The sequence below is a fragment of the Megalops cyprinoides genome, chromosome 6 (genome assembly GCF_013368585.1).
Source record: "Megalops cyprinoides isolate fMegCyp1 chromosome 6, fMegCyp1.pri, whole genome shotgun sequence".
In the NCBI taxonomy this organism is placed as follows: Eukaryota; Metazoa; Chordata; class Actinopteri; order Elopiformes; family Megalopidae; genus Megalops; species Megalops cyprinoides.
In genome coordinates, this window is record NC_050588.1 from 18,605,993 (window position 1) to 18,629,997 (window position 24,005).

At 42.8% G+C, this 24,005-nt stretch overlaps 1 protein-coding gene across 1 annotated transcript; it reads right to left on the reverse strand.

The window, feature by feature from the left end:
* Positions 1-3,567: 3,567 nt before the first annotated feature.
* On the reverse strand, positions 3,568-22,566 carry LOC118779008. The gene is made up of 26 exons (XM_036530826.1): positions 22,446-22,566; positions 21,939-22,084; positions 20,586-20,787; positions 18,632-20,391; positions 17,909-18,080; positions 17,724-17,789; positions 17,130-17,200; positions 15,021-15,176; positions 12,125-12,205; positions 11,431-11,580; positions 11,084-11,191; positions 10,460-10,608; positions 10,267-10,271; positions 10,003-10,101; positions 9,830-9,874; positions 9,621-9,700; positions 8,612-8,724; positions 8,181-8,364; positions 7,546-7,630; positions 7,123-7,268; positions 6,536-6,626; positions 5,784-5,932; positions 5,569-5,654; positions 5,262-5,331; positions 4,779-4,897; positions 3,568-3,709 (listed from the first exon to the last, which is right to left on the reverse strand). Exons 1-26 carry the CDS (start codon positions 22,564-22,566, stop codon positions 3,568-3,570), a joined length of 4,596 nt encoding a protein of 1,531 aa, XP_036386719.1.
* Positions 22,567-24,005: the final 1,439 nt, after the last annotated feature.

The window sequence follows — 24,005 nt, forward strand, 5'->3', positions numbered from 1 at the left end:
GTCATTTCAGATACTTTTTTTATCTACTTGCTCGTTCTAATCCAACAATGCAATATTAGTAACCATAGGCCCTGTTGGAAAGACGTTGCAAAGTACATCCTATCACTGACAAATGTTACACAGATGATAGCAGACTATTTTATCTAGTGATTCCAAACAGATAAGTACAAATGCAAGTCGATAGAAAAAATTTATTTTCACAAAATTTGCTCTGCCAGTAGCATTGTAATTGTCTCCATATTCCAACACTGCCCTCTGCGTGAAATAAGGGAACTTCACTTTTCAATGAGAAACTAGTCATGAAGAGTGGTGGACAACCTGTGGCTATTTAGAACTTAATGTGTGAAGGAGAAAAAAGGCAAACCCATCATTGTGGAAAAATGCTGAAGCTGTTATGCCCATGCTAGAGGGCATCTCTAATAGAGCTGAAGCTGTTATGGTTGAAGTTCATGTTCCTGTACCATTTCTGTATGTTCAGGTAGAAGATGTAGAAGATTGGGGGGGGGGGGGGTTCGATGGTCCTGTTCTGAACTTCTTTTAAAGGTTCTGGTCTCCTCATACATCAAACAATAGGTCTTAAAAGAACACCGCCATCACACTTTGCTCCACAAAATTAGGGCAATTTATTTATCATCAATAACATTTACACAAACATCAGTCAAAGGCTAGAATTGTTTTTCCATCTATAAGGGATGCTGAGTATACAAGGCTAGGACTTGGGGCAAATCAAGCAATCATTTCATTACTGTCACAACATTCACCCAACCACCTTGCACAGACAGAATTAAAAACCCAAGAATGTACAAAACGGCTGTAAAAATAAAGGTCTGAGAGGTCTGATAAAAACATAGCACCGATGAGCCTCACAGGACCCACTTACTAATTACAATTCTGAGGTACTTATGTAAAAGAAATACAAATGAGTTAAAACGTCTTTTTAAAAAAGACCTGAAAAAATCAGTGTCATTAATGGCATGCTGGCAGGTAGGAAGTATATTACACAGTTGTGATGCCTCCCTATCTCACCTGATTTTTTTCCCCCACTGTTCACCTTTTCAGGCCTAACTTTTAACGGAATCACCCACTATACATTAGGCTCCTCTTACTGTGCTATCCTGTGCACTCACACAAGAGTGTTACGATGTAACACATACAAATGTAGTTTTGTATGCCTATCACGACTTTTTCCCTTTTACAAGACCCACGGCGCACCAAAACAGCAAATGCTATACGGAGGATAGGTGCATCTCCCTGACACAACATGAGCGACTCAAAAGTGCACAGCAAGTTGCAGGGTGCAAAGAGCACTGTGACAAGGGACCTCTAGCCAACAAATCTGGCCTATTGAGCTCCACCACTACAGACCCCTAGTCACTGCTGGTTAATGGTACAGCTTAGCCTCAAACCTGGGTCTGAGCTGCCAGACAGCCTGCGTGTGGAACACCTGCCTTAGCTGACTGAGCCACCCACAGGCCTTGCCTAGCTGACCTGAATTTATGCAGCTTAAGAATGTCTCAACTTAACAGTATTGAAATATCTATCCCAAAAAAAGCATAAAACAATACAATTACAAAAATCAAAAGCATTCAAATGGAGTGAGGTCACTGTTAAACCTTTTTTATCATCAGCTGTCAGAGTGCTGTCTGTCATGGGCTATAGTATCAGCTATATGATTACACTATAGAAACCTAACAGGTTTGCAGGTAAACAGTTGTGTAACTACAATAAATATGGACAAAGGCATGCCAGTCTTGCCCCTCCATCATGCCAAAAGGTAAGTTCAACTGAAAAAAACAGCTGATTAAAGTATGCAGACCTTTATAGTGATGACAGTAAATAATGACAATATTTCAGATTCACAGGTAAAACAAAACTATATCCATAAAAAGAAAAAAAGACTGAATTATACAAATTTCTTATTCATTCATTTTAGAAAAAGGAATAAAAATGTGGTCACAACACACCAAAGAATATGTGAAAGAATGACCTGAAAATGGTTGATATTTCCTCACATTCCCATCACTCTGCATGGTTACATACATATAACTTAAAAGTGCATTGTGACCACATTTCAAAGTTTATCATTATTTCCCTCAACAAATTATTTTAAGGGGGGTTAATCTGATTTACAATTTATACAATTGATAGACACTTCTGGCTTTTCTTAGTTCTTTCTCACAGTTTTCCTGGTGTGCACGGCAGGCACTTATATTACATTTTAACACACCTTGGGATTCCAGGCCTTTTACATTGTATTTTTACATTTCATTCTTTAAGCTTGAATTTCTCAGTTATAAGCTACACTCACTGACATAAATACTTTGCTTGTTGATTAATAAATAGTGCTGTCTGGTGTTTGTAATGCATTAGGCCTATACAACTTCATTTCCAGGCCACATATACTCAATCCATTGTTACTTTGGCTTAAATCAGACATAATTTAAAGCCTTTAATATTCAGGTACTCATATGTTTTTGAAACAGGAGAAAAACAACAAAAAAAGTTTCAGCTGTGAGAGAATGCAGGGAAAGCCCTACACTCTTGTGAACTTAGCCCTTAAACTATTTAGTACAAATAAGTGTATGTACATATGCTAGAATAATCAGTTTGAAAATGTTTAGTCCACCTTACTGTATTTTGCACAACAACACCTCCCAATAAATCCTATAAGATTCCACAGTGATCTATGATAATAAATCCATCTGTTTTAGTATTTTGGAATTAAGTTCACTTGTCATGTTGAAAGAAATACACATTTAAAAACAAACAAAAGCCTGCCAAGAATATAATGGTGATAATAATGCACTTGTGCACCACTACAACACAAAGAAAAAAACTGATAAAAACATGGGATTCAACTCAACTTGTATAGAATTCATCACTGGCACCAATTAAATTAAAAATACAATACAGAGACAAGTAAAAAAAAGGCATTTCAATAATGAGGTCAGAGGCCTGGAGTGAGGTAGGCAGCAGAGAGGTTCAAAATGTATTTTCCAGTTTAAAAACCATGCAGCTTTTGCTGATAAAATGAGGAGAAAGTGTCAGTACTGTACAGACCTGACCACCAGCTTGACACCCCATCATTAAATACCTGAACATAAGTAGTTTTATGTCAATATTTTAAAAACAGCTGATCCATTAAAAATATAAATAAAACTGAAGGATATAAAATAGCCTGCAGCCTCAGGCTTTGTGAAGCACGGGAAACATTCTATCCCTTATAAAAAGACCTACTTTCCTTCTCTCCTTGGTCTAGCTTACCACATATGCATGAGGTCTAACACTGCACATGGAGACAACTGCCCTCTAAACAGAGATAACACATGCACGAATGGCCAAGCCATCCAAAGCAGCTGGTAATTCACTTGCTCAACGAATGCAATGTGGGCACTTTTCACCACACAAGGGCCAAGTGGATAAGTCTGCTGTCACCTGATCTGTATAACCAATAAATGACACACAGTCACCTTCCACCCACCCATGCTGATTATTATTATTTTTTTTTTTTGCTGCTGTTGAGTGTGCTGAGTGTGGCGGGGGGGGGTTGGTGGGTCTCTCTACCCCTTATTCACAGGCGAAGTAGTCCTTGAGAGGGGCGAGCAAGTGTCGGATTACAGGGACACTCCAGGACCGGCCCAGCAACTTTTGACGCTGACCCCGCCCCATGTTGTTCACGTCTGTGTAATGTTTGGGAAAACCAAAAATTCTGCAGAAGGGAAGAGAAAGGAAAAAAGGAATTCAAATATATGCAATGTCACATGAATTAAATGCCAATCAAAGAAGTGGCAGCACCTTGTGCAATGACAGTGAAATGTTTTTATTTTTTGAACAGTGTTTAGTTAACAATCATAAAAATAGTCCTGATTCACATTAACGGCTATTGGTCCTGACCTTGCTGCTTGTGTCATTAGTGTGCTGCCATGTTCTGCCCTGCTGAGGCTACAAAGAGCTGTACTCTCCCATTACGTGCTGTACCCAACTGGCCTGCCCATCCTTTTTTAACCAATATGATGTCTTCCTCTCTCTCTCCGTATATCATGCCTCTGGGCAACAAGTGCACCTGCAGCCCTGCCCCAGCTGATTTACCCCAGCATTTGCCCTGCCTTAATGGACAAGATGCCAAGTTTCCTCTCTGGCTACCATTGTACGGAATGTAGCCCTCATACCTAGCCCGAGACCACCATATGGCAGCTGTTAAACTGCCTCTCTACTTGACTTGATGCAATGATCTTATGTACATTTTATGATAGTGCACTGTTAACATTCAACTGGTTTCCAAGAGTCACTTGACTCACTTTCCCTGGGGGCAGATCATAATTTCCCAGTTTCTTCTCAACTGGCCTTGAATTTCATGAGTTTTTTCTATTCCCTCTGGAGAAACCGTACTGTTCAGTACTTTCTAACACTCTCTTGTAAAAATGCAAAACACTAACAAATGAAATCTTAATGACTGATTGATTAAAGCATGTTGTTGTATATAAGTTGCTCTTCACTTGCAATAAAGTGGTAAAAGGATACTAATATGGTAAACAAGTCAGTCTGGATAAGAGTGTCTGCTAAAATGCCAATAATGTTAAGCTGTAGTTACTTCAACTTTCCCCATTGTGTGGTTCATTATACGGAAACCGAAAGCAAAGTAACACTTATGCTGAATTTGGTTCCCTACAACTCTCTGTGCATTTTTATTCCGTCACTGAAAACTGCCATTAATTGATTAGTAAGATTTTACTCTGTTTTATTGTATTCAACGGTGGCTTAATAGTAGAGTCGGTCACCTCTCAATCTCAGTGCACCATAGATAGTCCTCTTTCCCCTTCATGGTGACTGGCAGAGTCGCAGACTTCCCCTGTTTGATGGAGTTGGACTTTGTGGTGATAGTGCGCACCTTGTTAAACTGCAGGGGTGTGAAGAACAATCAGCAATGTACAATGAAAAGAGACAGTCTGAAAGCATTTCAAACTCTATTGCTTCATTTGTTCAAGGTCCCTGCAACATCACACTGTGTGCTCCTTTTAAGACACCTACAGTATGAAATTCCGAAGTGGGACCTGCATGGTGTGCATTTACATAGTGGAAAAAAAGTCACTGAGCTTGAAGAGGAAAACAAAGTTTATTACGGAAATAACAGTTAATTACAAAGTCATGCTTTCTTGTGTTGTTTGCACTCAAGTACAGTAGTTGGGGATTATGGGTTGAAGTCAGATGGGACATGACAATGGGGGATGTTTTCAGGACAGTGAAGGAAAAGTGGGTCTGACCTTAGCCACACGTCCAACCTCAAGGCAGTCCTGGAGGTTAAGTCTGTCATTCAGCGATGTAGCCAGGGGCCTGAACAGAGGAAGGGAGAGCAAGGAGAAGAGAGAAAACACAATTACATATCCTGAAGTCTAGGACGTTTCCAGCAAACAGAAAGCAAAAAGTTTTCTAGATTATTATACGATTATTACAGATTGCAGTGCCCCCTACAGGCCAAATACAACAGACATAGCAGCTGTGACACCATCCCAGGAGCTACAGCAGAACCAGGTGTTTAATTGAGAAGTGTGCAGAGGAAAGAGGGAATACCTGTTCATCCCTGGCAGGTTGCCCCAGAAGTACCGAGCCCTGTGGGCAGGACTCACTTTCACCGCATCAATCAGAATCGGGTTACACTGCAAACAACACGTGGAGAAAGCACTTAGAGCAACAGCCACACAAAGAATTCACAATTACCAGCTGAATTCGCAGAGGAACAATGAACATGAGATAACTGAAAAAAGAGAGGGCAAGCCACTGCTCACCTCAAGAAAGCGGCAGATGTCGGCCTTGTCGCGATTCCCCATGGCGACCACGTTCTCAAAAAGCCAGAAGAAGGGACGGTCATCATCTTCCCTGGGCCTCAGCAAGGTCAGCATGCGGTAGTACTCGAAGAACAGCCTGCCAGTGCCCTCTAGTGGTGGTGGTGGGAGAAGACAATGACACATGAGGTTATATGGCACTCTGGGAGGAGGTCAAAGGTGTGGGTGAGGACTCATAAACCTGCTTTCATTTGATATCAGTGCCCTGACTACTAGTGACTGATCTAAAGAAATATTACTGGTATGTTATGGAGTGCAAAGTCCTTTCATTGGTTCATATGGACCAATGACTGAGAGCGTGTGGTAGCTTCAAATATTAGGGTATCCATGAGGCCTCCATTACATTTACATTACATTACATCATTTAGAAGATGCTCTTACCCAGAGCAACTAACAAATAAGCGCATTACAATCCTAAAAGTAGTTATTGAAAAATACAAGAGGTCAGTAAGGCCTTCCTTTTCCACAGCTAGAGGTCATGTACATTATTTACATTACTTGTAAATTGTTAAATTGGGTACTCATTAATAATTACAGCAGAAAACTCTCACATTGCAGAAACAATGCTTAAAAAAACAAATGATCCTGAGTGGATTATTGAGGACTGAAAATTCAGAGCATTCTGAAAAGGAAACAAATTAAAATAAAATCACTGTATACAGTTCCCACGGTGATAAAGATGGGAGTTTACATACCAAAGAGCCCCTTCCGGGCTGGGTTCACCATGGACAGGTCATTACACGGACTTCCTCCGATCAGGAGATCAAAAGGACCCCACTCAGCAATCTGGAACACACAGTACCGTTAAGGGCATGCCACTGCACCTTCCAAGTCACATTAATCCGGCACTAAGGGCATACTGCCTTCCCAATCACATTGGCACGTTGTAACAGGTTCTCTACTTGTTCAATCACATTAGCAAACAGCTAAAAGCGTTTACGGCACAGCACAGAGTTTAAACTGTATAAGGTCGCCACGATAGCATGAACACTGTGGAATTCAAAGTCATGATGCAATTCCCATTGGTTATGAAACAGCAACAGCACTGACCGCAATAGTAGAATATGACAGACAGGGTCCCTCTGTTCATTGTTTAACTGAAGGCATTATCTGAACAGGATGTCAGGATTGCTGACATTCCAAATGTAGCGTACAAAATGACTGACAACACGACAACCTGGTCCACTGAATCAAAGGCCTTTAAGAACTCCACAAGAATATACAAAATCCATACAAAATGGACTTATAGAAAAGACAGGATGTCTCAGGCAGATCCACGTACTTGCTTCCTGGTTATCAAGCGAACGTCATTCACGTGTTCAATCTTGCCCTCGTGCTTGATCATTCCCACGGCAATGGAGTCCTCGCAGATCTCAGATGCAATGTACCGTTCCACCTTGAAGCCCAGTTCCCTCAAAACCAGATAGCCTAGATGACATAAAGCAAACCTCTCACTCACATGTCTTCACCACCTCATCTGCATTATCCAGCAGATGTCACTTAACTTTGGTTACACTTTTATCCATGATCCATCTGTACAGCTAGATATTAACTGTAGAAATGTAGAGTAAAAACCATGCTCAAATATTACTCAACAGCATTTGCCCATCTAGGACTCACAACAGCTTACGATCCCAGTTCCTAAACCAATGCACACACACACAAGAGGGGGAAAATCCCAAACTATCCTCATAGGAGATCTGACCTGTGGCAATCCCATCAAACAGCGACAAAACCCTGATTGGCCGGCGCTGGTGGGCTGGGATGGAGGGGTACACTCTGTGAGGCTCCTGGAGGTACAGAGTAAGAATGACAGAGATCATGCAGTGGTCAGAATATTGCTATTCCTGTTGATTCATTTAATTATTTAGCTGATTAAGATAAAAGTAAATGCATGAGCATTATTTCTCACTACAGACAACAGTGTGTCCACAGGAACTGGTGGAGTGAATGCTGTGTGTAAACGTCACTCCATCTGGCCATCTGTTTCTCATAGACTACATATGTGAGCCACTGCACTCTCAATGGTGCCCTCTACAGGGCAAGCAAAGAAAGCACAACGATATCCCAGTGATCAGGGTTTTTGTATGTGTGAGTGTGTGTGCCTATGCATGCATGTGACAGTGGGCACCTGTGTTTGTGCAAGCATGTGTGCATTTGTGTGTGTGTGCGCGTGCAGGCATAGGTGCGTGTGCATATTTGTGTGTGCCTGTGTGAATTTGTGAGTGAGAGACTGTGTGTGTATGGGTGTACTTGTGAGTGTATGTGTACTTCTGAAATGGGTGTACTTGTGTGTGGGTGTGTGTGTGAGACTAGGTCAGGAACAGGCGTGTCTCTTACGAATTCCATGGCGCTGTTGTTGACAAAGAGCTCCTGCACACGCACGCTCCAGTCCAGCCTGCGCTTCAGCACGCCGTAGCGATGGGAAGGCAGACACAGGTAGCACATCCAGGGGTCCATGCCCTTCAGCTTGTCAAACGTGTCTGGCCCCACTAGTATGTCCAGGCAGTCCTTGCAATAGCAGCTGGAGGAGAACGGGAGCCGTTCCAGAAGAGGGAGGCACAGATGAGTGACAGATTTTGTGGCATACGTCATATACTTTAATCCGTGTATCATAAGATATATCCCTATAAACCTGGATGCCCTATCTTACCATGCTCTTGATATATGGAAGACTCAAAGTAAATGTGACGAGAGACTGTGCTGAAATATCTCACTTAAAACTACAGTGAGTGTTGTGGTTCTCTGTCGGCCTGTGAAGGGGAACTTACCGGCAGCAGTTGGCATTGCCACACAAAAGAACCTCCAGGCCTGCACAGCACACAGTGCAGTATGACTGGTAACCATCCTCATCGTAACGGTACAACGTCTCAGTGAAGTTCTCCTGCAGGGGGCAGCAGGGAGAGCTCCAGATTAGAATCTATCACTTGCTTACCAGATGCCCTTATCAGAAGCAACTTACTGACCTTCCATTTCACATACATGGGAAATAAACCTGTGTCTTGGCTGAACTGTAGTGTGAAGTTGCATAAATGATAAAAATTAAACCGGTAACACAAGCGGTAACACACATATATATATATATATATTTAATTACACAAAGTGCACATGCAAGGTACAAGAAGTCAGGATAATTGCACCTTGCAAATACACCTTTAGCCTAAGTAAATACAACAATTTTATCTCAGTATTTTCAAAGTGTTTACTTCTTTGGTGGAAGTACCTTGTGCTCCATTTGTTTTTATGCAGCTTAATTTTTATTTGAAATATTTAAGGCTGCCTTGGGCACAGTACTCTGCACACAACTGCTACTATAATAGCTTCCAGAAACCATGGTATCACAATTGCCACTTAAATATTGCGCTGCAGTGTTACGGATATAAAAGCCTTCAAACATTGCCTGTGGATACACCAGGATATTCTAAGAAAATGCTATCAATAATTCAATATCAATAGTTCAGTAGACATAGCACTCTTGACAAAAGCAATAACACAGATCACGTTTCACATGCACAATACGGAGAATGCAACTTAAAATGAAGCGCATGTTACCAATGGGAATTGGTAAAATGGACAGCATGTTACCAATCAGAAAAAACAGCAGGACAACAGCGGAAAGCAATAAAACTGTGTGTGAGACAGAGAGTGGTCCTCATGGAACACCCTTCTGTTATAAATACTAGCTGTGAAAAATGTGTATAAAGGTGAATATACGTGTGACTGTTAAGGTAACAGCATTGTGGATGTGCTACACAGACGGGTTAGACTCGGTCCGGTTACCTTGCATTTGAGGCACAGACCTCCCTCGAACAGCGGGTGGAAGATATCAATATGAGGGCATCCGCAACACAGGCAAAAATCTGAAGTGAAGGAAAAACTATTATATTGAACATATTGGACTATACCCATCTTAATGGAAACAACATCAATCTCAACCTCTACCCCCCCCCCCCCCCCCCAAAAAAAAAAAACAGAAATGAGACTCGTACCTTCAATGTTTTTGCCTTTCCTCAACACTTTTTTCACCATTTGCTCTGTGAAACATAACAAAAGACATTAGTTTCTCCTGATGCCAAAACACGCTTGCAAGGTGGAGCCAGTGTGTGCAGTAGGCTGGGAGACAGTAAAAGAGGAACATAACAAAGCTGTGTTTGGTTTGTACCTCTGCTGTAGTCCTGGTCTGAAGCCAGCCGGTTCCTCTGCACAGTCTTCTTTTTGGTCGGAGGCTGGTAGTCGGAGAAGGAGTCTGTGGACTCTGACTCTGGAGAGAAAAAACAGGAAACGCAAAATGCATATAAAATGCATTGCTGCAGTGGTAGACATGAACAAGCTGTATGTAATCTGCAGGATGGGCATTGTAGAACATTCTACTATGTGCATTTAATCTCGGGCCGGCGCATTTGATCAAACTTCTGCCCTCACCTACTGTTCCTCATGAGACCAACCATTTACTCAGTTTCTAATCTCTTCTTTTCATGTGTTGGCTCTGGAAACAGTCAATGGCACCACATCGGGGAACACACTGACACGGAGACCAAGTGCTCACAGGCGTGACAGCGGTGGCCCACAACAACGCTTCACACTGCAACCTCTGTGCACATCTTTACCCTAACAGGAACCTACCACTGGTCTCAGGCGGGGGTTGGAACCCATCTGGCCCACTGGGTGCGAAGCCGCCGAAAGCCCATTCCAGCATGACCTTCAGCTCATCCTCCCTGCTGCCACCCTTCACCGCGGGGAACACCTTACCACACCTGTCTGCGGCCAGCTGGAATAACACCAACAGAGAGAGGGGTTCAGTCCAAGCATGAGTGTGGAGAAATTCAGTTGTTATGACTGGTGGAGAGGATATGACTGGTGGATATGACTGGTGGAGAGGATATACGATTTGACATGGCTTTGGGAGAGTTAGTATGTGATACATACAGTACAGTATATAAAATACTATACAGTTCGATATCATAGAGTGTGTATGGTATACTATGACATGGTAGAGAAGGGCTGGTATGGTATAGGATGATATGGTATTGCTGGTACAGTACAGTATGGTGTGGTGTGCTATTGTATAGTTTGGCTGATATAGTACATTATGGTATGGCAGGGTGTGGAATTGCAGGTATAGTATGGCATGGTATGGCTGGTATGGCACAGTATAGTGTGACTTGGTATAGTCTAGTTGGTATACTGTGGCATGAAATGTTACAGTTTGGCTGGTATAGTACAGTGGGGTATAGATACAGTACCTCGAGAACCTGATAGATGGCGTCCTTGTAGGCAGGCAGGCTGGAGAACGAGTTATTGCAGAAACACTTGCTGAAAGCTGCAAAAGGCAAGAGCGCCCCTGTGTGCATCTGAAACAGAGACCAGAATGTCAGTTCAATATCTACACTGTTAGTTAGCCAAACAGTAACTGTATGGGATTCCTCGGTGGAGGAAACCTCTCACATTCATAAAAACACGTCCCCATACACCCAGCTAAACCTAACATAATAGATCCTCTGACATTTTAGATACTGACATCTGACAAAAACATACAGACGTTCTTTGTACCACAGACAGGTGATAGCTCCTCCTCATCGCTACTCCTCACCTCTGACAACATGCCATCTCCGAACCATTCCACCCTGCGCATGGCTGTGGGGACTTGCTTAGACCTCCAGCCAACCACCAGCCCAGGCCACTGGGAGAACCCCTTCAACTTCCCCCACACCAGGTCACCAGTCTTGAAGCCCTGCCCATCCTGCAGGGGGAGACACAGAAAGTGAGAGACAATGAGAGAGAAAGCGAGTGAGAGAAAGAGCAACAAAGAGAGAGACGGAGAAAGAGAGGCACACAAAACATAAATGGGTAGCATACACACACACACGAAAAGAGAATGGTCAGTTTTCTTTTTTTTTGTTTTCCCCTTTTTGGACCAAATTACATGGCCAAGTGCTTAATAACATGGAAACAGGCACTTTTATCTGAGCCACTCAGAAACCAAACCGCCAATATTCAAACATTTCAGAACACGTAAATATGCAGGAAGATATTAAAATCTGTCCAGGTAAACCGTTCTTCCAGCTAGTTAAGTAGCTGCTAGTAAGTAGTCCCACTAGAGCCAATGTAAGGAAATGCTGTCCTTTGTCCACTGGCCTCATCCATCGTCCATCAACAGGTTAATGTGACCAATGGAAACACCCTAATAAGACACAGACACTACCAGGTACAGGAAAGGAACACACACACACACACACACACACACACACATGTGCGTGGACACACACGCACTGGACAAACATTACCTCGTATGGATAGGACTTTCTTGAATTTCTGAGGCTTGGGGTGGACTTGGTGGAGGTTGATGTGCAAACTTCTTCATCCCCCTGCAAATAAATGAGACACACAACTGAGGAAAACACAGATAACAAACCAAAAGCAGGTAAAAACATGTGGATTGTGTTTGTGACAGATGATTATGAAGAGAGCTTTATATGATCTGTCAGGACACAGAATGGACGGCACAACAGAACCACACAGGGTTGTTGCTGACACCTATGGACATGCTTCCCAGAGAAATGGAAAAACCTGCAATGGGTGTTGATGTCTGACAAGACGAACATTCTGACAGTCATGCACCATGCATGCGCACAGCTCTACCCGAACAATAACCTTGGTTCTGCATGAAAACTGGGTAGCTAACTAACTAAGCTCCTGACCCAAAGACTACTAACAATTCTCATACAACACAACAATATAGCAATGTAATCTCAGCAGGGAGCAAAACATTTCTCAAATACTTTCCTTATCATTTCCTTTTTAACAACATGGACTTGCACTTTAACTCACAACAGGTAACAAGGAGTATGGACCACTGATCTGCTTGGGAGCCCCTGTAATTTACACTTTTAAATGGCAAATTAAACTACACCTGACAATCAAAGTACTACTCAGTGGTCACAGCATGTAGATACAGGGGGTTTTAATATTGCTTATTTTTTGAACATCATCTCATTCAGGGCAAAAATATTTTCCATCTGCAAGAACCACCTACCATTCTGAGAGGAGTGCCATTACTTTTGGGCAAATAGTGCAGTACCTTATACTGCTGCATCTTTGACTTTGTACTCACTGGAAGAAGAAAAAGGGTAGTGTAGTTTCAATAAAGCGTCACCCATATGTAAATAGTGACGGTTGCAATGGCCTCTGGCCACTCTTTTGCTTCCCCAATGTTTCAAGGAATCCTACCTTATGTAAGGTGGGAGGCGGCCAGTACAAATTCCGCCTTTAAATAAAAACAGCCTTTTTGATTGGTTCAAATGTTTGTCAATATTTGAGAAAAAAACTTACCAAAACACAGACTCTGCTGACCAACTAATAAATACATCAAGATGAGATCCAGCTGTGTAACCAATGAAATTGTGGTCCCACTTGGCTTGGGTTACGCTGTACAATTCAAAATGGGACAGACAAACCTCCTTTACCATGAACACAGTTGCTGTGAATCAGATAAAGGCAACTCCTCAGTAAAATTCTAAACTAATGGTACATCTGTAGAGCAGATGCCAAACGTAGGATAGGCATATTGTCTTGTTGTCAGTTGAGGGACTCCCTAGTTCTCGGCAAGTTTCTGGGTCTGTGAGAGTGCCAAGATGAGGGAAGCCTACCAACATATACACCCCGACCCCGACTGACTGAAGCTGTTGTTGTTGGCTGACGATATGCCTGGGTTCAAACTCAGGCTGTATGGCATAGCCGAGACTCTGAAGGAGCACCATGATTAACTAAGCCACTCAGCAGCCAAGCACATTTTTTTCCATTTTATAACTGGGTTGACCATTTGTGATTGGGATAGTATGGTACTGTGACTGTGTGGTATTGGGAAGGGTTAGCAAACAGCTGAGGGAGCTTTTTCAGGGCTCAGCTCTTTCGTCTGTCTCTCTTACCCTTACTCTCTGTATAGTTCTTGCCATATTCAGGAGGAGAGCACCTCAGAGTAAGACTTTTCACATGCCACTGAGCAAAGTTCAAATCACTTAGCACTTTGCAGCAACTTATAAAATGGCAACCCCAAGACATGGAATTCTTTTAGATCTTTTAACTACACTATGTGGACAAAAGTATTCTGACTCCTGACCATTACATTGCAGTGACATTATATTCAAATACGTATACTTTAATATGGAGTTGGTCCCCCTTTTGCAGCTATAACAGCAGCTATAACAACTTTCCACAAGATTTTGGAGTGTTTCTGTGGGAATTTGTGCCCATTCACTTTGTAGAGCATTTATGAGGTCAGGCACTGATGTTGGACGAGAAGGCCTGGCTCGCAATCTCCGTTCCAGTTCATCCCAAAGGTGCTGGATGGGGTTGAGGTCAGGGCTCTGTGCGGGCCAGTCAAGTTCTTCCACACCGAACTCAAACCATGTCTTTATAGTCCTTGCTTTGTGCACTGGGGCACAGTCATATTGGAATAGAAAAGGGCCTTCCCCAAACTGTTGCCACAAAGTTGGAAGCATAGCATTGTCCAAAATGTCTTGCTATGCTGAAGCATTAAGATTGCCCTTCACTGGAGATAAGGGGCCTAGCCCAAACCCTGAAAAACAGGTGTGGCCAAATACTTTTGTCCATATAGTGTATTTTGGAGGGAAAAATAAGCAGCTCCTCCAAGGTAACACAAGCAGTTTACTTTCACTGATCTCTCCCACAGCTGAGTCATCAACCTTATATTTAGAGGCCATTCAGCAAGCTAATGTTATAGATGGATGTTATGTTGACATCACCTTCTGTAGCAGATATTCACATGCTCACTATATTTCTGAACTCTAAATTATGCTTCCTCACATTTTTCTATACATACATAAAGCACAAAGAGCAGACATGTTTGTGAAATAAAGAGCTTGGAGCAGAAATGAGACACAGACAGGCAGAGTGGGACAGAGTCAAGATGATGTTGAATCATGGGTTCGATCAAGGTAGTGGTTATGTAAGGTTTGTTCCTACTTAATCAAACAGAAAAACAAAGAGACAAGCCAGCCTTTGAGAACAAGGACTCAGTAGCCTCTTGGTGCGATGAGGATGAAGAAGAAGATGAAGATGTAAAAATGGTCAAGCTGGGGATCCCCCTCACACTCCCTCCTTGGACGATGCTACAGTGTTGAAGAACTGCACCCTTTGCAATAAGGATGCATGGGTACATACCACTGCAGGGTTTTCTAAAGGCTTTTTGGCGACCTTGTCATTCTTGTTACAACCCTGTGGCTTCTCCCTGGTGTTGACACCTGCCTGAAACACTCTACGAGCCTGAGGTTTCTGACGGAGGCTGTTCTCCCAGCCACAGATCCCCCTAATGGTTTCCTGAAGGAAAACAAAAACACCCATACTCAAGGGCTTCATTTCTTTAAATGAATGTATTACTGTATTGGTCCAAATGTAAGGTGGGTGATTTTCCCCCTAAAGTATATTTTCTGAAAATCAGAATTCGCTCTATATCTGCAAATCAGTCAAAACTGCTAATACTTCATGCCAAAATGGAGCAGCGTTAGCTAAAGCAATAGTAGGAGATATAGTACATTTCAGACATAACTGTTTATTTTCTGCTTGTTTTTCTCCTCATCCTGACTTGACTCATTAATAAGCATTAAGATTGCTACACCATACTCCTTCCTGCACTTACACAGCTGCTGAAGCAAGCTGTGTAGTAATTTGAATTGTCCAAGACAATGGCTATGTGACGCACTATGCTTCTAAAGGAAAATGTCTTCATACATAAAGTGTACTCTTGCTGTAATTTCTAAAACATATGACAATGTCCTCGTCGATTGTAAAAATATGTCATATTTTTGACAGGTAGGTGTCTATAAACTGCTAATTTTTCATCAATATGAGATGCCAAATCCTCTAACTGGAACTGTAGCGTTTAATATAGTCATTGGATGTTGACAAGTATAATATTGGAATATTTACTTAATTTTCTCCATTGGTGGCTGAAGTTGTACAATTTGGTTTGGTTTGACACAGTTCATTTTTGTCATTTTTAAAACTGTCATCTTTGAAGGGAGGGGGATGCACCTATTATCAGGACCACCTTATATCTGATTTAACCGTCATAAATAAGCAATGTGTGTGATGACTGAAGAAGTCCACGAAAAAAATGCATCCAAAACAGTGGTGTTTATGTAGCTGAAAAACAGATCTTAAAAACAAGGCTTATAACCTTGTAACAGGGTTGTAGGCTCAAATCTGTTATTATACCTTTGTGCAAGAGAAATCAGCATTACTTCAGTAAACATCAAGCCTGTGTGAAGGCAATATGAAAAATGTAAACTATATAAGTTTACAAGTTTATAACTATATAAGCAAATCCAAACAAGGCAAAAGCCTCAGATGCAACAGAGGAGCATGCACATTTGTATATCATGGAGGACTGTATGTGGTGGAAAGAAAGGGAGTGAATTGCATGGGTTTACTATTTTGATCAAATTCTAGATTACAAGACTGTTAAAAGCAGAAGTGACAGAAGGTTAGAATGAGGTAACTGTATTGGGGTATTATACTGTGGCTTGATGATTTGCATGTTTTGAACAATTTTTGACATAGAGCCTTTAGGACTATACATTTTATATCCAAGACACTCAAAACACAGAAAATCAAGCATCCATCTTAATACCTTGTATGTAGAGTTCTAGAACAGGGAACGGCAGCCCTACTCCTCTTTGAATTGAGGGGCTAAGAGGACAGTAGAAAACAGAGCTGAACTCTGACCTCAGGAGTATACGACAACACAACAGATTACTTCAGTGGTCAAGCACAAGCCTTGCAGCAGATATTCTCCACATTGACGAGATAATCAGCTCTGTGCCTGTCACATTAAATTCAGTCTCTGCCATAGTTAAATGTAATCTGATTGCTGGCTCCACATGAATACTCTTGAAGGTTCATGGTCTAAAACAGATGATTCTTTGCTAACATACCAATGCAGAAAGCATCAGAACCTATTAGAAAAGGAAGCAAATAGGGCTGAGGGAACACAAGCTGTCATAATATGAATCAAAATCTTACAAAGTCATTTCCTTCATTCAAGCCGCAGGTGACTACCATGGGCCATTCAGATGACTTAAGTGTTGTTAAATCTGAAGAGACATCTCAGTTATCGTCCACACTCACTCCAGTTCACTACACGACTTAGGTGTGGTTAGAGGGCGAACGCATTACGTACTTTTGGTCACCAGTGTGACACATACTGTCAGTTCCAGCGGCCCATTCACTTGCACATGACAACCAAGTAAAACCAGTAAAACAGAACCCAACCTCCTGAGAAGTCCAGGTGACATCATCCTCGGTGAAGACAGCATGGGATTTTTTGTGTTCGAACTCTGTGGCTGTGATGGAAAAAAAAATTATGCTCTATTCTCCAATTTCTTCACTTTGTTGTCAACGTCCTAATTTTCCAGATGAGTATTAAAAACACCTTGAAGTCATGCCTAGCCTTGCTGCAAGCAACACCAGCTGGAAAATAGCGAAGAGCAGCCACTCTATTGCTGTAAGTCAATTTGAGGACGAGGACCCTTTTTCCCCTCTGTGTTTTTACAATTGGGAAGGGGGCTCAATACTGGGATGGCTGTGGTTTAGAAGCTTTCTTTTCAGTCATAAAGGTAAATGTTTCATTCATATTCGACAACATATAAAACTGGTTGAATTTGGCCACAGTATCTGTCTAACCCTTAATCCACTCAAACCAACAGATATTCCTCAGAGGATACTGTATGCTAATGACAGCAAAGCAGAGTATTAACAAAAGCTGCGACTGACATCTCCAATGACAATGTGGAACACCTGTGAGCACAGCCCACATTTGTGTATAGAACTTCTATAGCTCAGAAATGGCAAGAGGTCTCTGCTTACCGTCAATCTTCTTCAGGACCACAGAACATGGCTTCACAGTCTCCATGAGATCAAAGCAGTTCAGCCCTGTAAAACATGACCGCTGCTTTAAGCACTGTTGTAAATCACTCTAACACACATTTATACTCTATCTGTGATAAACATCATAAATTGCACGACTGCGATAAACGTGATCGCTGGCGTACGTTTGCCTGTTGAGCTGCTTTTGCCTGCATTCATCTCGCCATTTCTGACCGGAGAGGAGCTGATCCCGTTAGACAGTGCACTGTTGTTCATTGAGTCTGGCTCCTGAGTGGCATCCTGCCTGCTGCCCCATGAAGAGTCATCAGGCAGAGCAGCATCACCATAGTTAAGCACCTGAAAACACGCATGCATGGGCACACACACATGCACGCGCACGCGCACACGCACACGCACATGCACACGCACACGCACACGCACACACACACACACACACACACACACACACACACACACACACACACACACACACAAAGTGGATTGTTAAGACACAATCATCACATCAATGTCAATTTTGACAAACCTTGCTGTAATTTAGCTTTTTCCATCACTTTCACCTATTAGGTTTTTGTGTAAATGTGTATGTGTGTGTATGTGTGTGTGTCCAGGTGGGTAACTGGTTACTGACTGACTGAAACACACCTCCTAATTATGACATTATTAACAGTTCTGGAAGATCTTGTGTTTGTATAACAACATCAGGTTTGAGAAAGTCCTCTAAATCTTGTTTTACCTTTTTTTCACAGAAAACCACCTGTTCCGTAAGAACACCCAATAAGCTGAAGCAAGTTAAACGGCAGGAACACTGATAGTGGGGATACCTGTCTTACCTGGGTGCGATGGGATTGTCATGTAAAATCACTGAAAGTTGTATTATTGTGAATTACCTGAGAAAAGACCTTCTCTCGTTCCAAAGGTGGGTGGGGTAAAGCCAGGAGGGTCAGGATCAGTTTGCGAAAGATGGATGTCTTTCTCATAGTCCTCAGCACCGCCCCCCAGTGACGCTCCAGGGAAATTTCGTGTGGCTCTTCAGAAGGCTCCTCCCCATCCGTCAGCTGGTAGTCCAGGAATTCAGCACTGAGCTGACTGACCTCCTCCGTGGAGCCACAGAGCCCAAGGTGCTCCCCCAGCTCCCCCACCACCTTCCCCGTCACCCTAAGTTTCCCATCCGGATGCAGCAGCAGCGCCATGTTTCTGAGGACCATGTCACTCAGCGGCAATCTCTCCGCCACACTGCCTGTGAGTGCTGAGTAAAAGGAGAGCGCATATTCCCAGAAGTCAGGCAGAGCGTGGGCCAGGTCCGCCTCATGCTCTGTGAGGAACGCCTCCACTGCCGGGCCCAGGTTCAGCTCTGCCTCTGGGAGGTAGAGATTTTTCTTCTTCAGGAGGGTAGGGTCACGCCCCCTGAGGAACTTGACAACGGCCTGTGGCCGCAGGAAGCTTGCCGCATATGAACGCAGCAGCCCGCTGGCGTCCTGCAGGATCCTGGCCAGGTCCACCTGGCTGTCGTCATCCTTCCCCTCCAGCCTGTCCTGAAAGGTGCAAAGAGGGTCCAAGATGTGGCTGAGGAACATGAACATCACCCTTATCTTGGGGTTCTCCAATTGAGCGCAGATCTGCTGGGCCTTGTCGTCCTTTGGTTGGTGTGACTTGAAATAGGAGATGAGGTCAGGCCACATGTCCAGCATCTTTCGGACAATTCTGGCAAATACCTGGCATTGGGCAGTGAGTGACTGGGGAGAGTTGAAGATGGAGGTGTTGGCAAAAAGCTCCTTCATTTTGTCGTTGGTGGTGGAACAAGAGGAGTTGTGCAGGTGGAGGTCCATGATAATATCCAGGACTAGGCTGGAGTGTTCCACAATGGCAGACTGGCAGGCTAGATTGGCCAGGTCATAGAGGCTCCCAATGGTCACCACTTTAGGGTTCAGCTCCCTGAGCCGCTGGGCAATCAGCTCAGCACTGTCAGCGTCACCGCTGGCGTAGAAGGCGGCAAGATTGACGACAGGGATCTCAAACTTCTTCAGGGTCTCAACCAGGCAGGCAGATAAGGTGGCATCAGACTCCCCCTCAGGCTGTACGACATCCAGAAGCCGGATGGAGCTCCTCTCTGCCTTCTCATCAAAAAACCCCACCAGGACCACACAGGCCGTCTCCTCGTCCCCCAGGACCACATCCCGGTACAGGTACACACAGTAAGGTGTCTGGCTACAAATGGAGGCTATGTCCTTCGGGTACTTCTGACCCAGCATGGACCTGGCCATGTGGCAAGAAAACTTTTCCCCATTCCTCACCCTCCTCAGGCCCTCAGAGCTACTGCAGTGCTTTTCAATAAACCTCAGAGTGATTGCACTCCAAGAGAGGGAATCCTCCTGGACCTTATCAGTCCCCTTTCCCAAAGGCTTGGGTGTGCCTTCCGTGTTCCTGGTATTCTCCCGGTGCTCCTTGCTCTGCTCGTGACGCATGAGGTCAAACTTTCCCATGCTGTTGATAGTCAGGTTGGTGTCGCATAGCTGGCAGTAGGCATGGGTCTCCCCCAGCTTGCTTGGGCTGACCCACCTGTGGCTTTCCTGCCATTGGTCAAGAAAGACGATGCGTGTCTTGGTCTTGCCGGAGCCTTTCTTCTCAGACTCCTCTTCCTCTGTCACCACTGTAGAGAACAAACACAAATTCATAATGAATTAGCATTGAAAGTCACAGTCGTTTATGTTTTAGAGGAAACAAAATCTACAGATCCTCTCAGTAACATAAAAGCACTTGCCTCACTAAGGACCTTATTAAATCAGCTGTGAGATGTGAGATGAACATGACTTGGAACCCAGAGCATACCAGTACCAGTCTTACCTGGCCAATCCAGGGGCTTCCTAGCAGAGGGGGACCTGCGGTTGAATTGCAGGCTGGGACTCAGGATGGGCTGGCCTTCACGAGCTTCCAAAGGGGAGTACACCTGACCGTGAAAATTTGCCTCAAAGAACTTCTTGAACCACTTAAAAAAGGCGAAGCTGTCATAAAACTTCCCTCTGATTAACTCCTCCACAGGGATTTCCTGTAGAAACAGAACTCACTTTAGCTCACACAACACAACAAACACCTGAGAGTGACTGGAGGAAACTGCACTAGAAACAAAGTCATTCATGGATTGACTGACTACCTAATTAACTGACCAGCCCCTGTAGTAATGTTTTTCCATGAAAGGTGCTAGAAGGCAAGAATGGAAAAAAAGTATCCTCCTCTTCCCTTGATCCTATTCCCACTGCACTAGTAAGATCTTGTCCCTCTGTGGTCAGCCCATTCACAGCAGACTGTAAATCTCTCTCTATCATGGCAGTGTCCCACCTGCTCTCTAAAAAGCAGTTACCAGTTTGTTACTAGAAAAAATCAACCTTGACTCAGAGGTTCTGGCTAACTCTAGGCCGTTCTCCAATCTCCCATCTCTCTAAGGTTCCAAAAAAGAGGTTGATGCTCCACTCCGACTATATCTTAACTCCAACAACCTATGTGAAAAACTTCATGTTTAAAACCTGTCCATACCATTCAAAAAGCATAAGTAAAAGTCACAAATCTTATCTTCAACTACAGACACTACCTACCATTCCATCCTCCTCGAGTGTTTCAAGGATACCAACTGTACTCTATTGGACAGTTGTGAACTGTTTTGACCTTGTTTTGAACACAGTATGTCAATATAAGGGAGCAGGTCCCTGATGCATCCAGTAACATGCCATCAAGCAAGGGTCAGTTTTAGAACTCATTTAGTCAGTCAGTCATTTTCATTATAATTATTTTTTGCTATGCAAGCCCAGTAGTTCCTGTTCAGTTCATGTTTATGTGGCATTTTAACCTGGCTAAGTAATGAATGAGTAATGAAATGTTTTTTCAACCTAAAAATGTCTTCAAGACAGTTTTCATGCTTATTAGATAACATGCTGGTTAGTAACAGGGGAAAGTCATAGATGAAAGCACAAACAATGCTAATAAATAACAAAAACCCCTATCGGACATACTATTCATGTGTAAGCATTATACTTACATTTCTGTGAATCAGTGTATTGTGTTTACATTTCCCACATATTACCGCTGACATTTGTCTAAAACTCTTAAGTTGACATCATATCCATAGTTCAAAGTAGGATAACCACACAAACGATTATTATTATGATGTAAAAATGCAAAGTAGAACACACGGATGAAGCTCACTTTGGTCACTCCCATCTTCTTGAAACTGGACTGCAACAGGTCATAATTATGGATGTAGTCCACCTCCTCCTGAGCTTGGAACTTCACGTCTTTCAGGTCCAGAGATTTGGGAAAAAGCAAGTGCATCAACTGGCAAAAAGCAGCACCTGGAAAGACCATCAGAAAATAAGAGCTGCCCGGGATGGGGAAAAACAATTGATAGCCCACAAAAAGTGTATTTGCAGTCAGTAACAGCAAAATAATCTGTCGAACGTTTCTAAGGGAACAATGAAAAAACAGCAATTATAGAAAGTTCATTTTTATCTAAAAGCAATAAAATTTCCCACAAAGAAAAAAAATCTGTTAAGGCCTTTGTTACTCATTTAACAATAATCTTCAAAAATGACACGACTGTATTCTATCCTGACCTGGAAAACTGACAGGCCTTATGAGAATCACTTTAAATCCTAAAATGAAAATACATCATCAAAAAAGGAGAGCAGAATTTAAGCAAATATGCAGCCATACCTGAGCACATTTGCTCAACTTGTGTGAATTGCGTTTCCAGCAATTTGTTGAGCCAAGCCAGCAACACGAACCGGTTACACCTCTCAGAATCAGGCGAAAGGAGTGTCACGTTTGTCGCCATATTTACTGTAAGAATATGGGAAAAAAAATTACACGTGTACATTTTTAAAACAGCAGCTGTGTGGCATACTGTTTTGGAAATAAGACTTCTTACCACAAGGTTCTGTTTTTGAGTCCCAGACGGGACACTATTGTGCCCATCATTAAAAAAATTACTAAAATCTTTATGCAATCACTTGAAACTGGTAAAATTCCTTACAATCAGAAATAAGGCTACAGGCCAGTTAGTTTACTTTTTGAAAGATCTGAGAAACCACCATAACACATAACTTGGCATTATTCCCAGAGAACAACAGTTATCATAAGAGACAGTAGCTATTGTTTTCCCACACGGAGTTGAACAAATCTTCTGGATTTCTTTGAGGAAACTAGCATATTTGTTGGGTTAAACTGGCTTATAATATTACATATCTGGATTTTCAAAAAGTGTTCAGCATGGTTTGGCATGATTACCTTAGTATCAAGCTGGATTCAGTAGGAATGAATGGAGTTGTGATAAAAGTGGATTCAGAATTGGTTTCAGCACAGAATACATAAAAGTAATGATAAGAGGGATTTTATCTAAGCAAGGCGTTGTAAGAAGTTGAATTCTACAGTCTGGTGTTGGGGCCTCTGCTGTTCCATGTTTATATACAGGACTTTGATAAGGAGACCAAAATTGTGGCCAACATGAAAAAGACTAGGATGCAATACTTGATGCAATTCTGCACATTGTGCTGACACCATTCCTTCGTGCTGTGAGTTACACCTCAAAATAGAGACTCTGTAGTATGACTGCTGAGCAGGGGTCATTCAGCTGCTGGACACTTGACCAGAGGGCTTTGAATTCTGAGTATGGCACTGTGCCTTTCACCTCAGCTGGTCTATAAACTAACTAAGCTTTGTTATGATGGGTAACACAATACGCACACAGGAAGAACTGCTAGTATTCTTTAATACTGTACAATGAACAACTGAGTTAGAGGGACTAGAAGAATGCTGTCAGTGATGCACCAAGCATGGAGTTGGGTCATCCGGTCCAAAGGCTTTTTTCATTCGTCATGTTTAATTATCACAGGTGATCACAGCTGGACACTGTAGGTTGATAGGCAGCTACACGCAATTGGTAAACTGAAAATCTTAGAAAGTGTAGTCAGAGGGCCAGACAAGGGGGCTCAAGCTTGTGCCCTTTTGGACCTAAAGTCAGAACTGCCCTTTTCTGCCAGGTTGACCACTGGTAAGCAATGAACCACTGCCAAATTTGCACCACAGCACAAAGACTGTGTACCTACCTGGAGCATGCTACAAGTGACACAATTTGCAGTGAAATTCATTCAGGGGAAAAAACAATGATTGACGAGGATATGAGCGAGTTCAGGGGGTTTATCTGGTTGGTTGCTCTGGCATATAAAATTTACCACAGCTTTCTTAAACGCATAGTAATTCGCCTATTAAAGCATT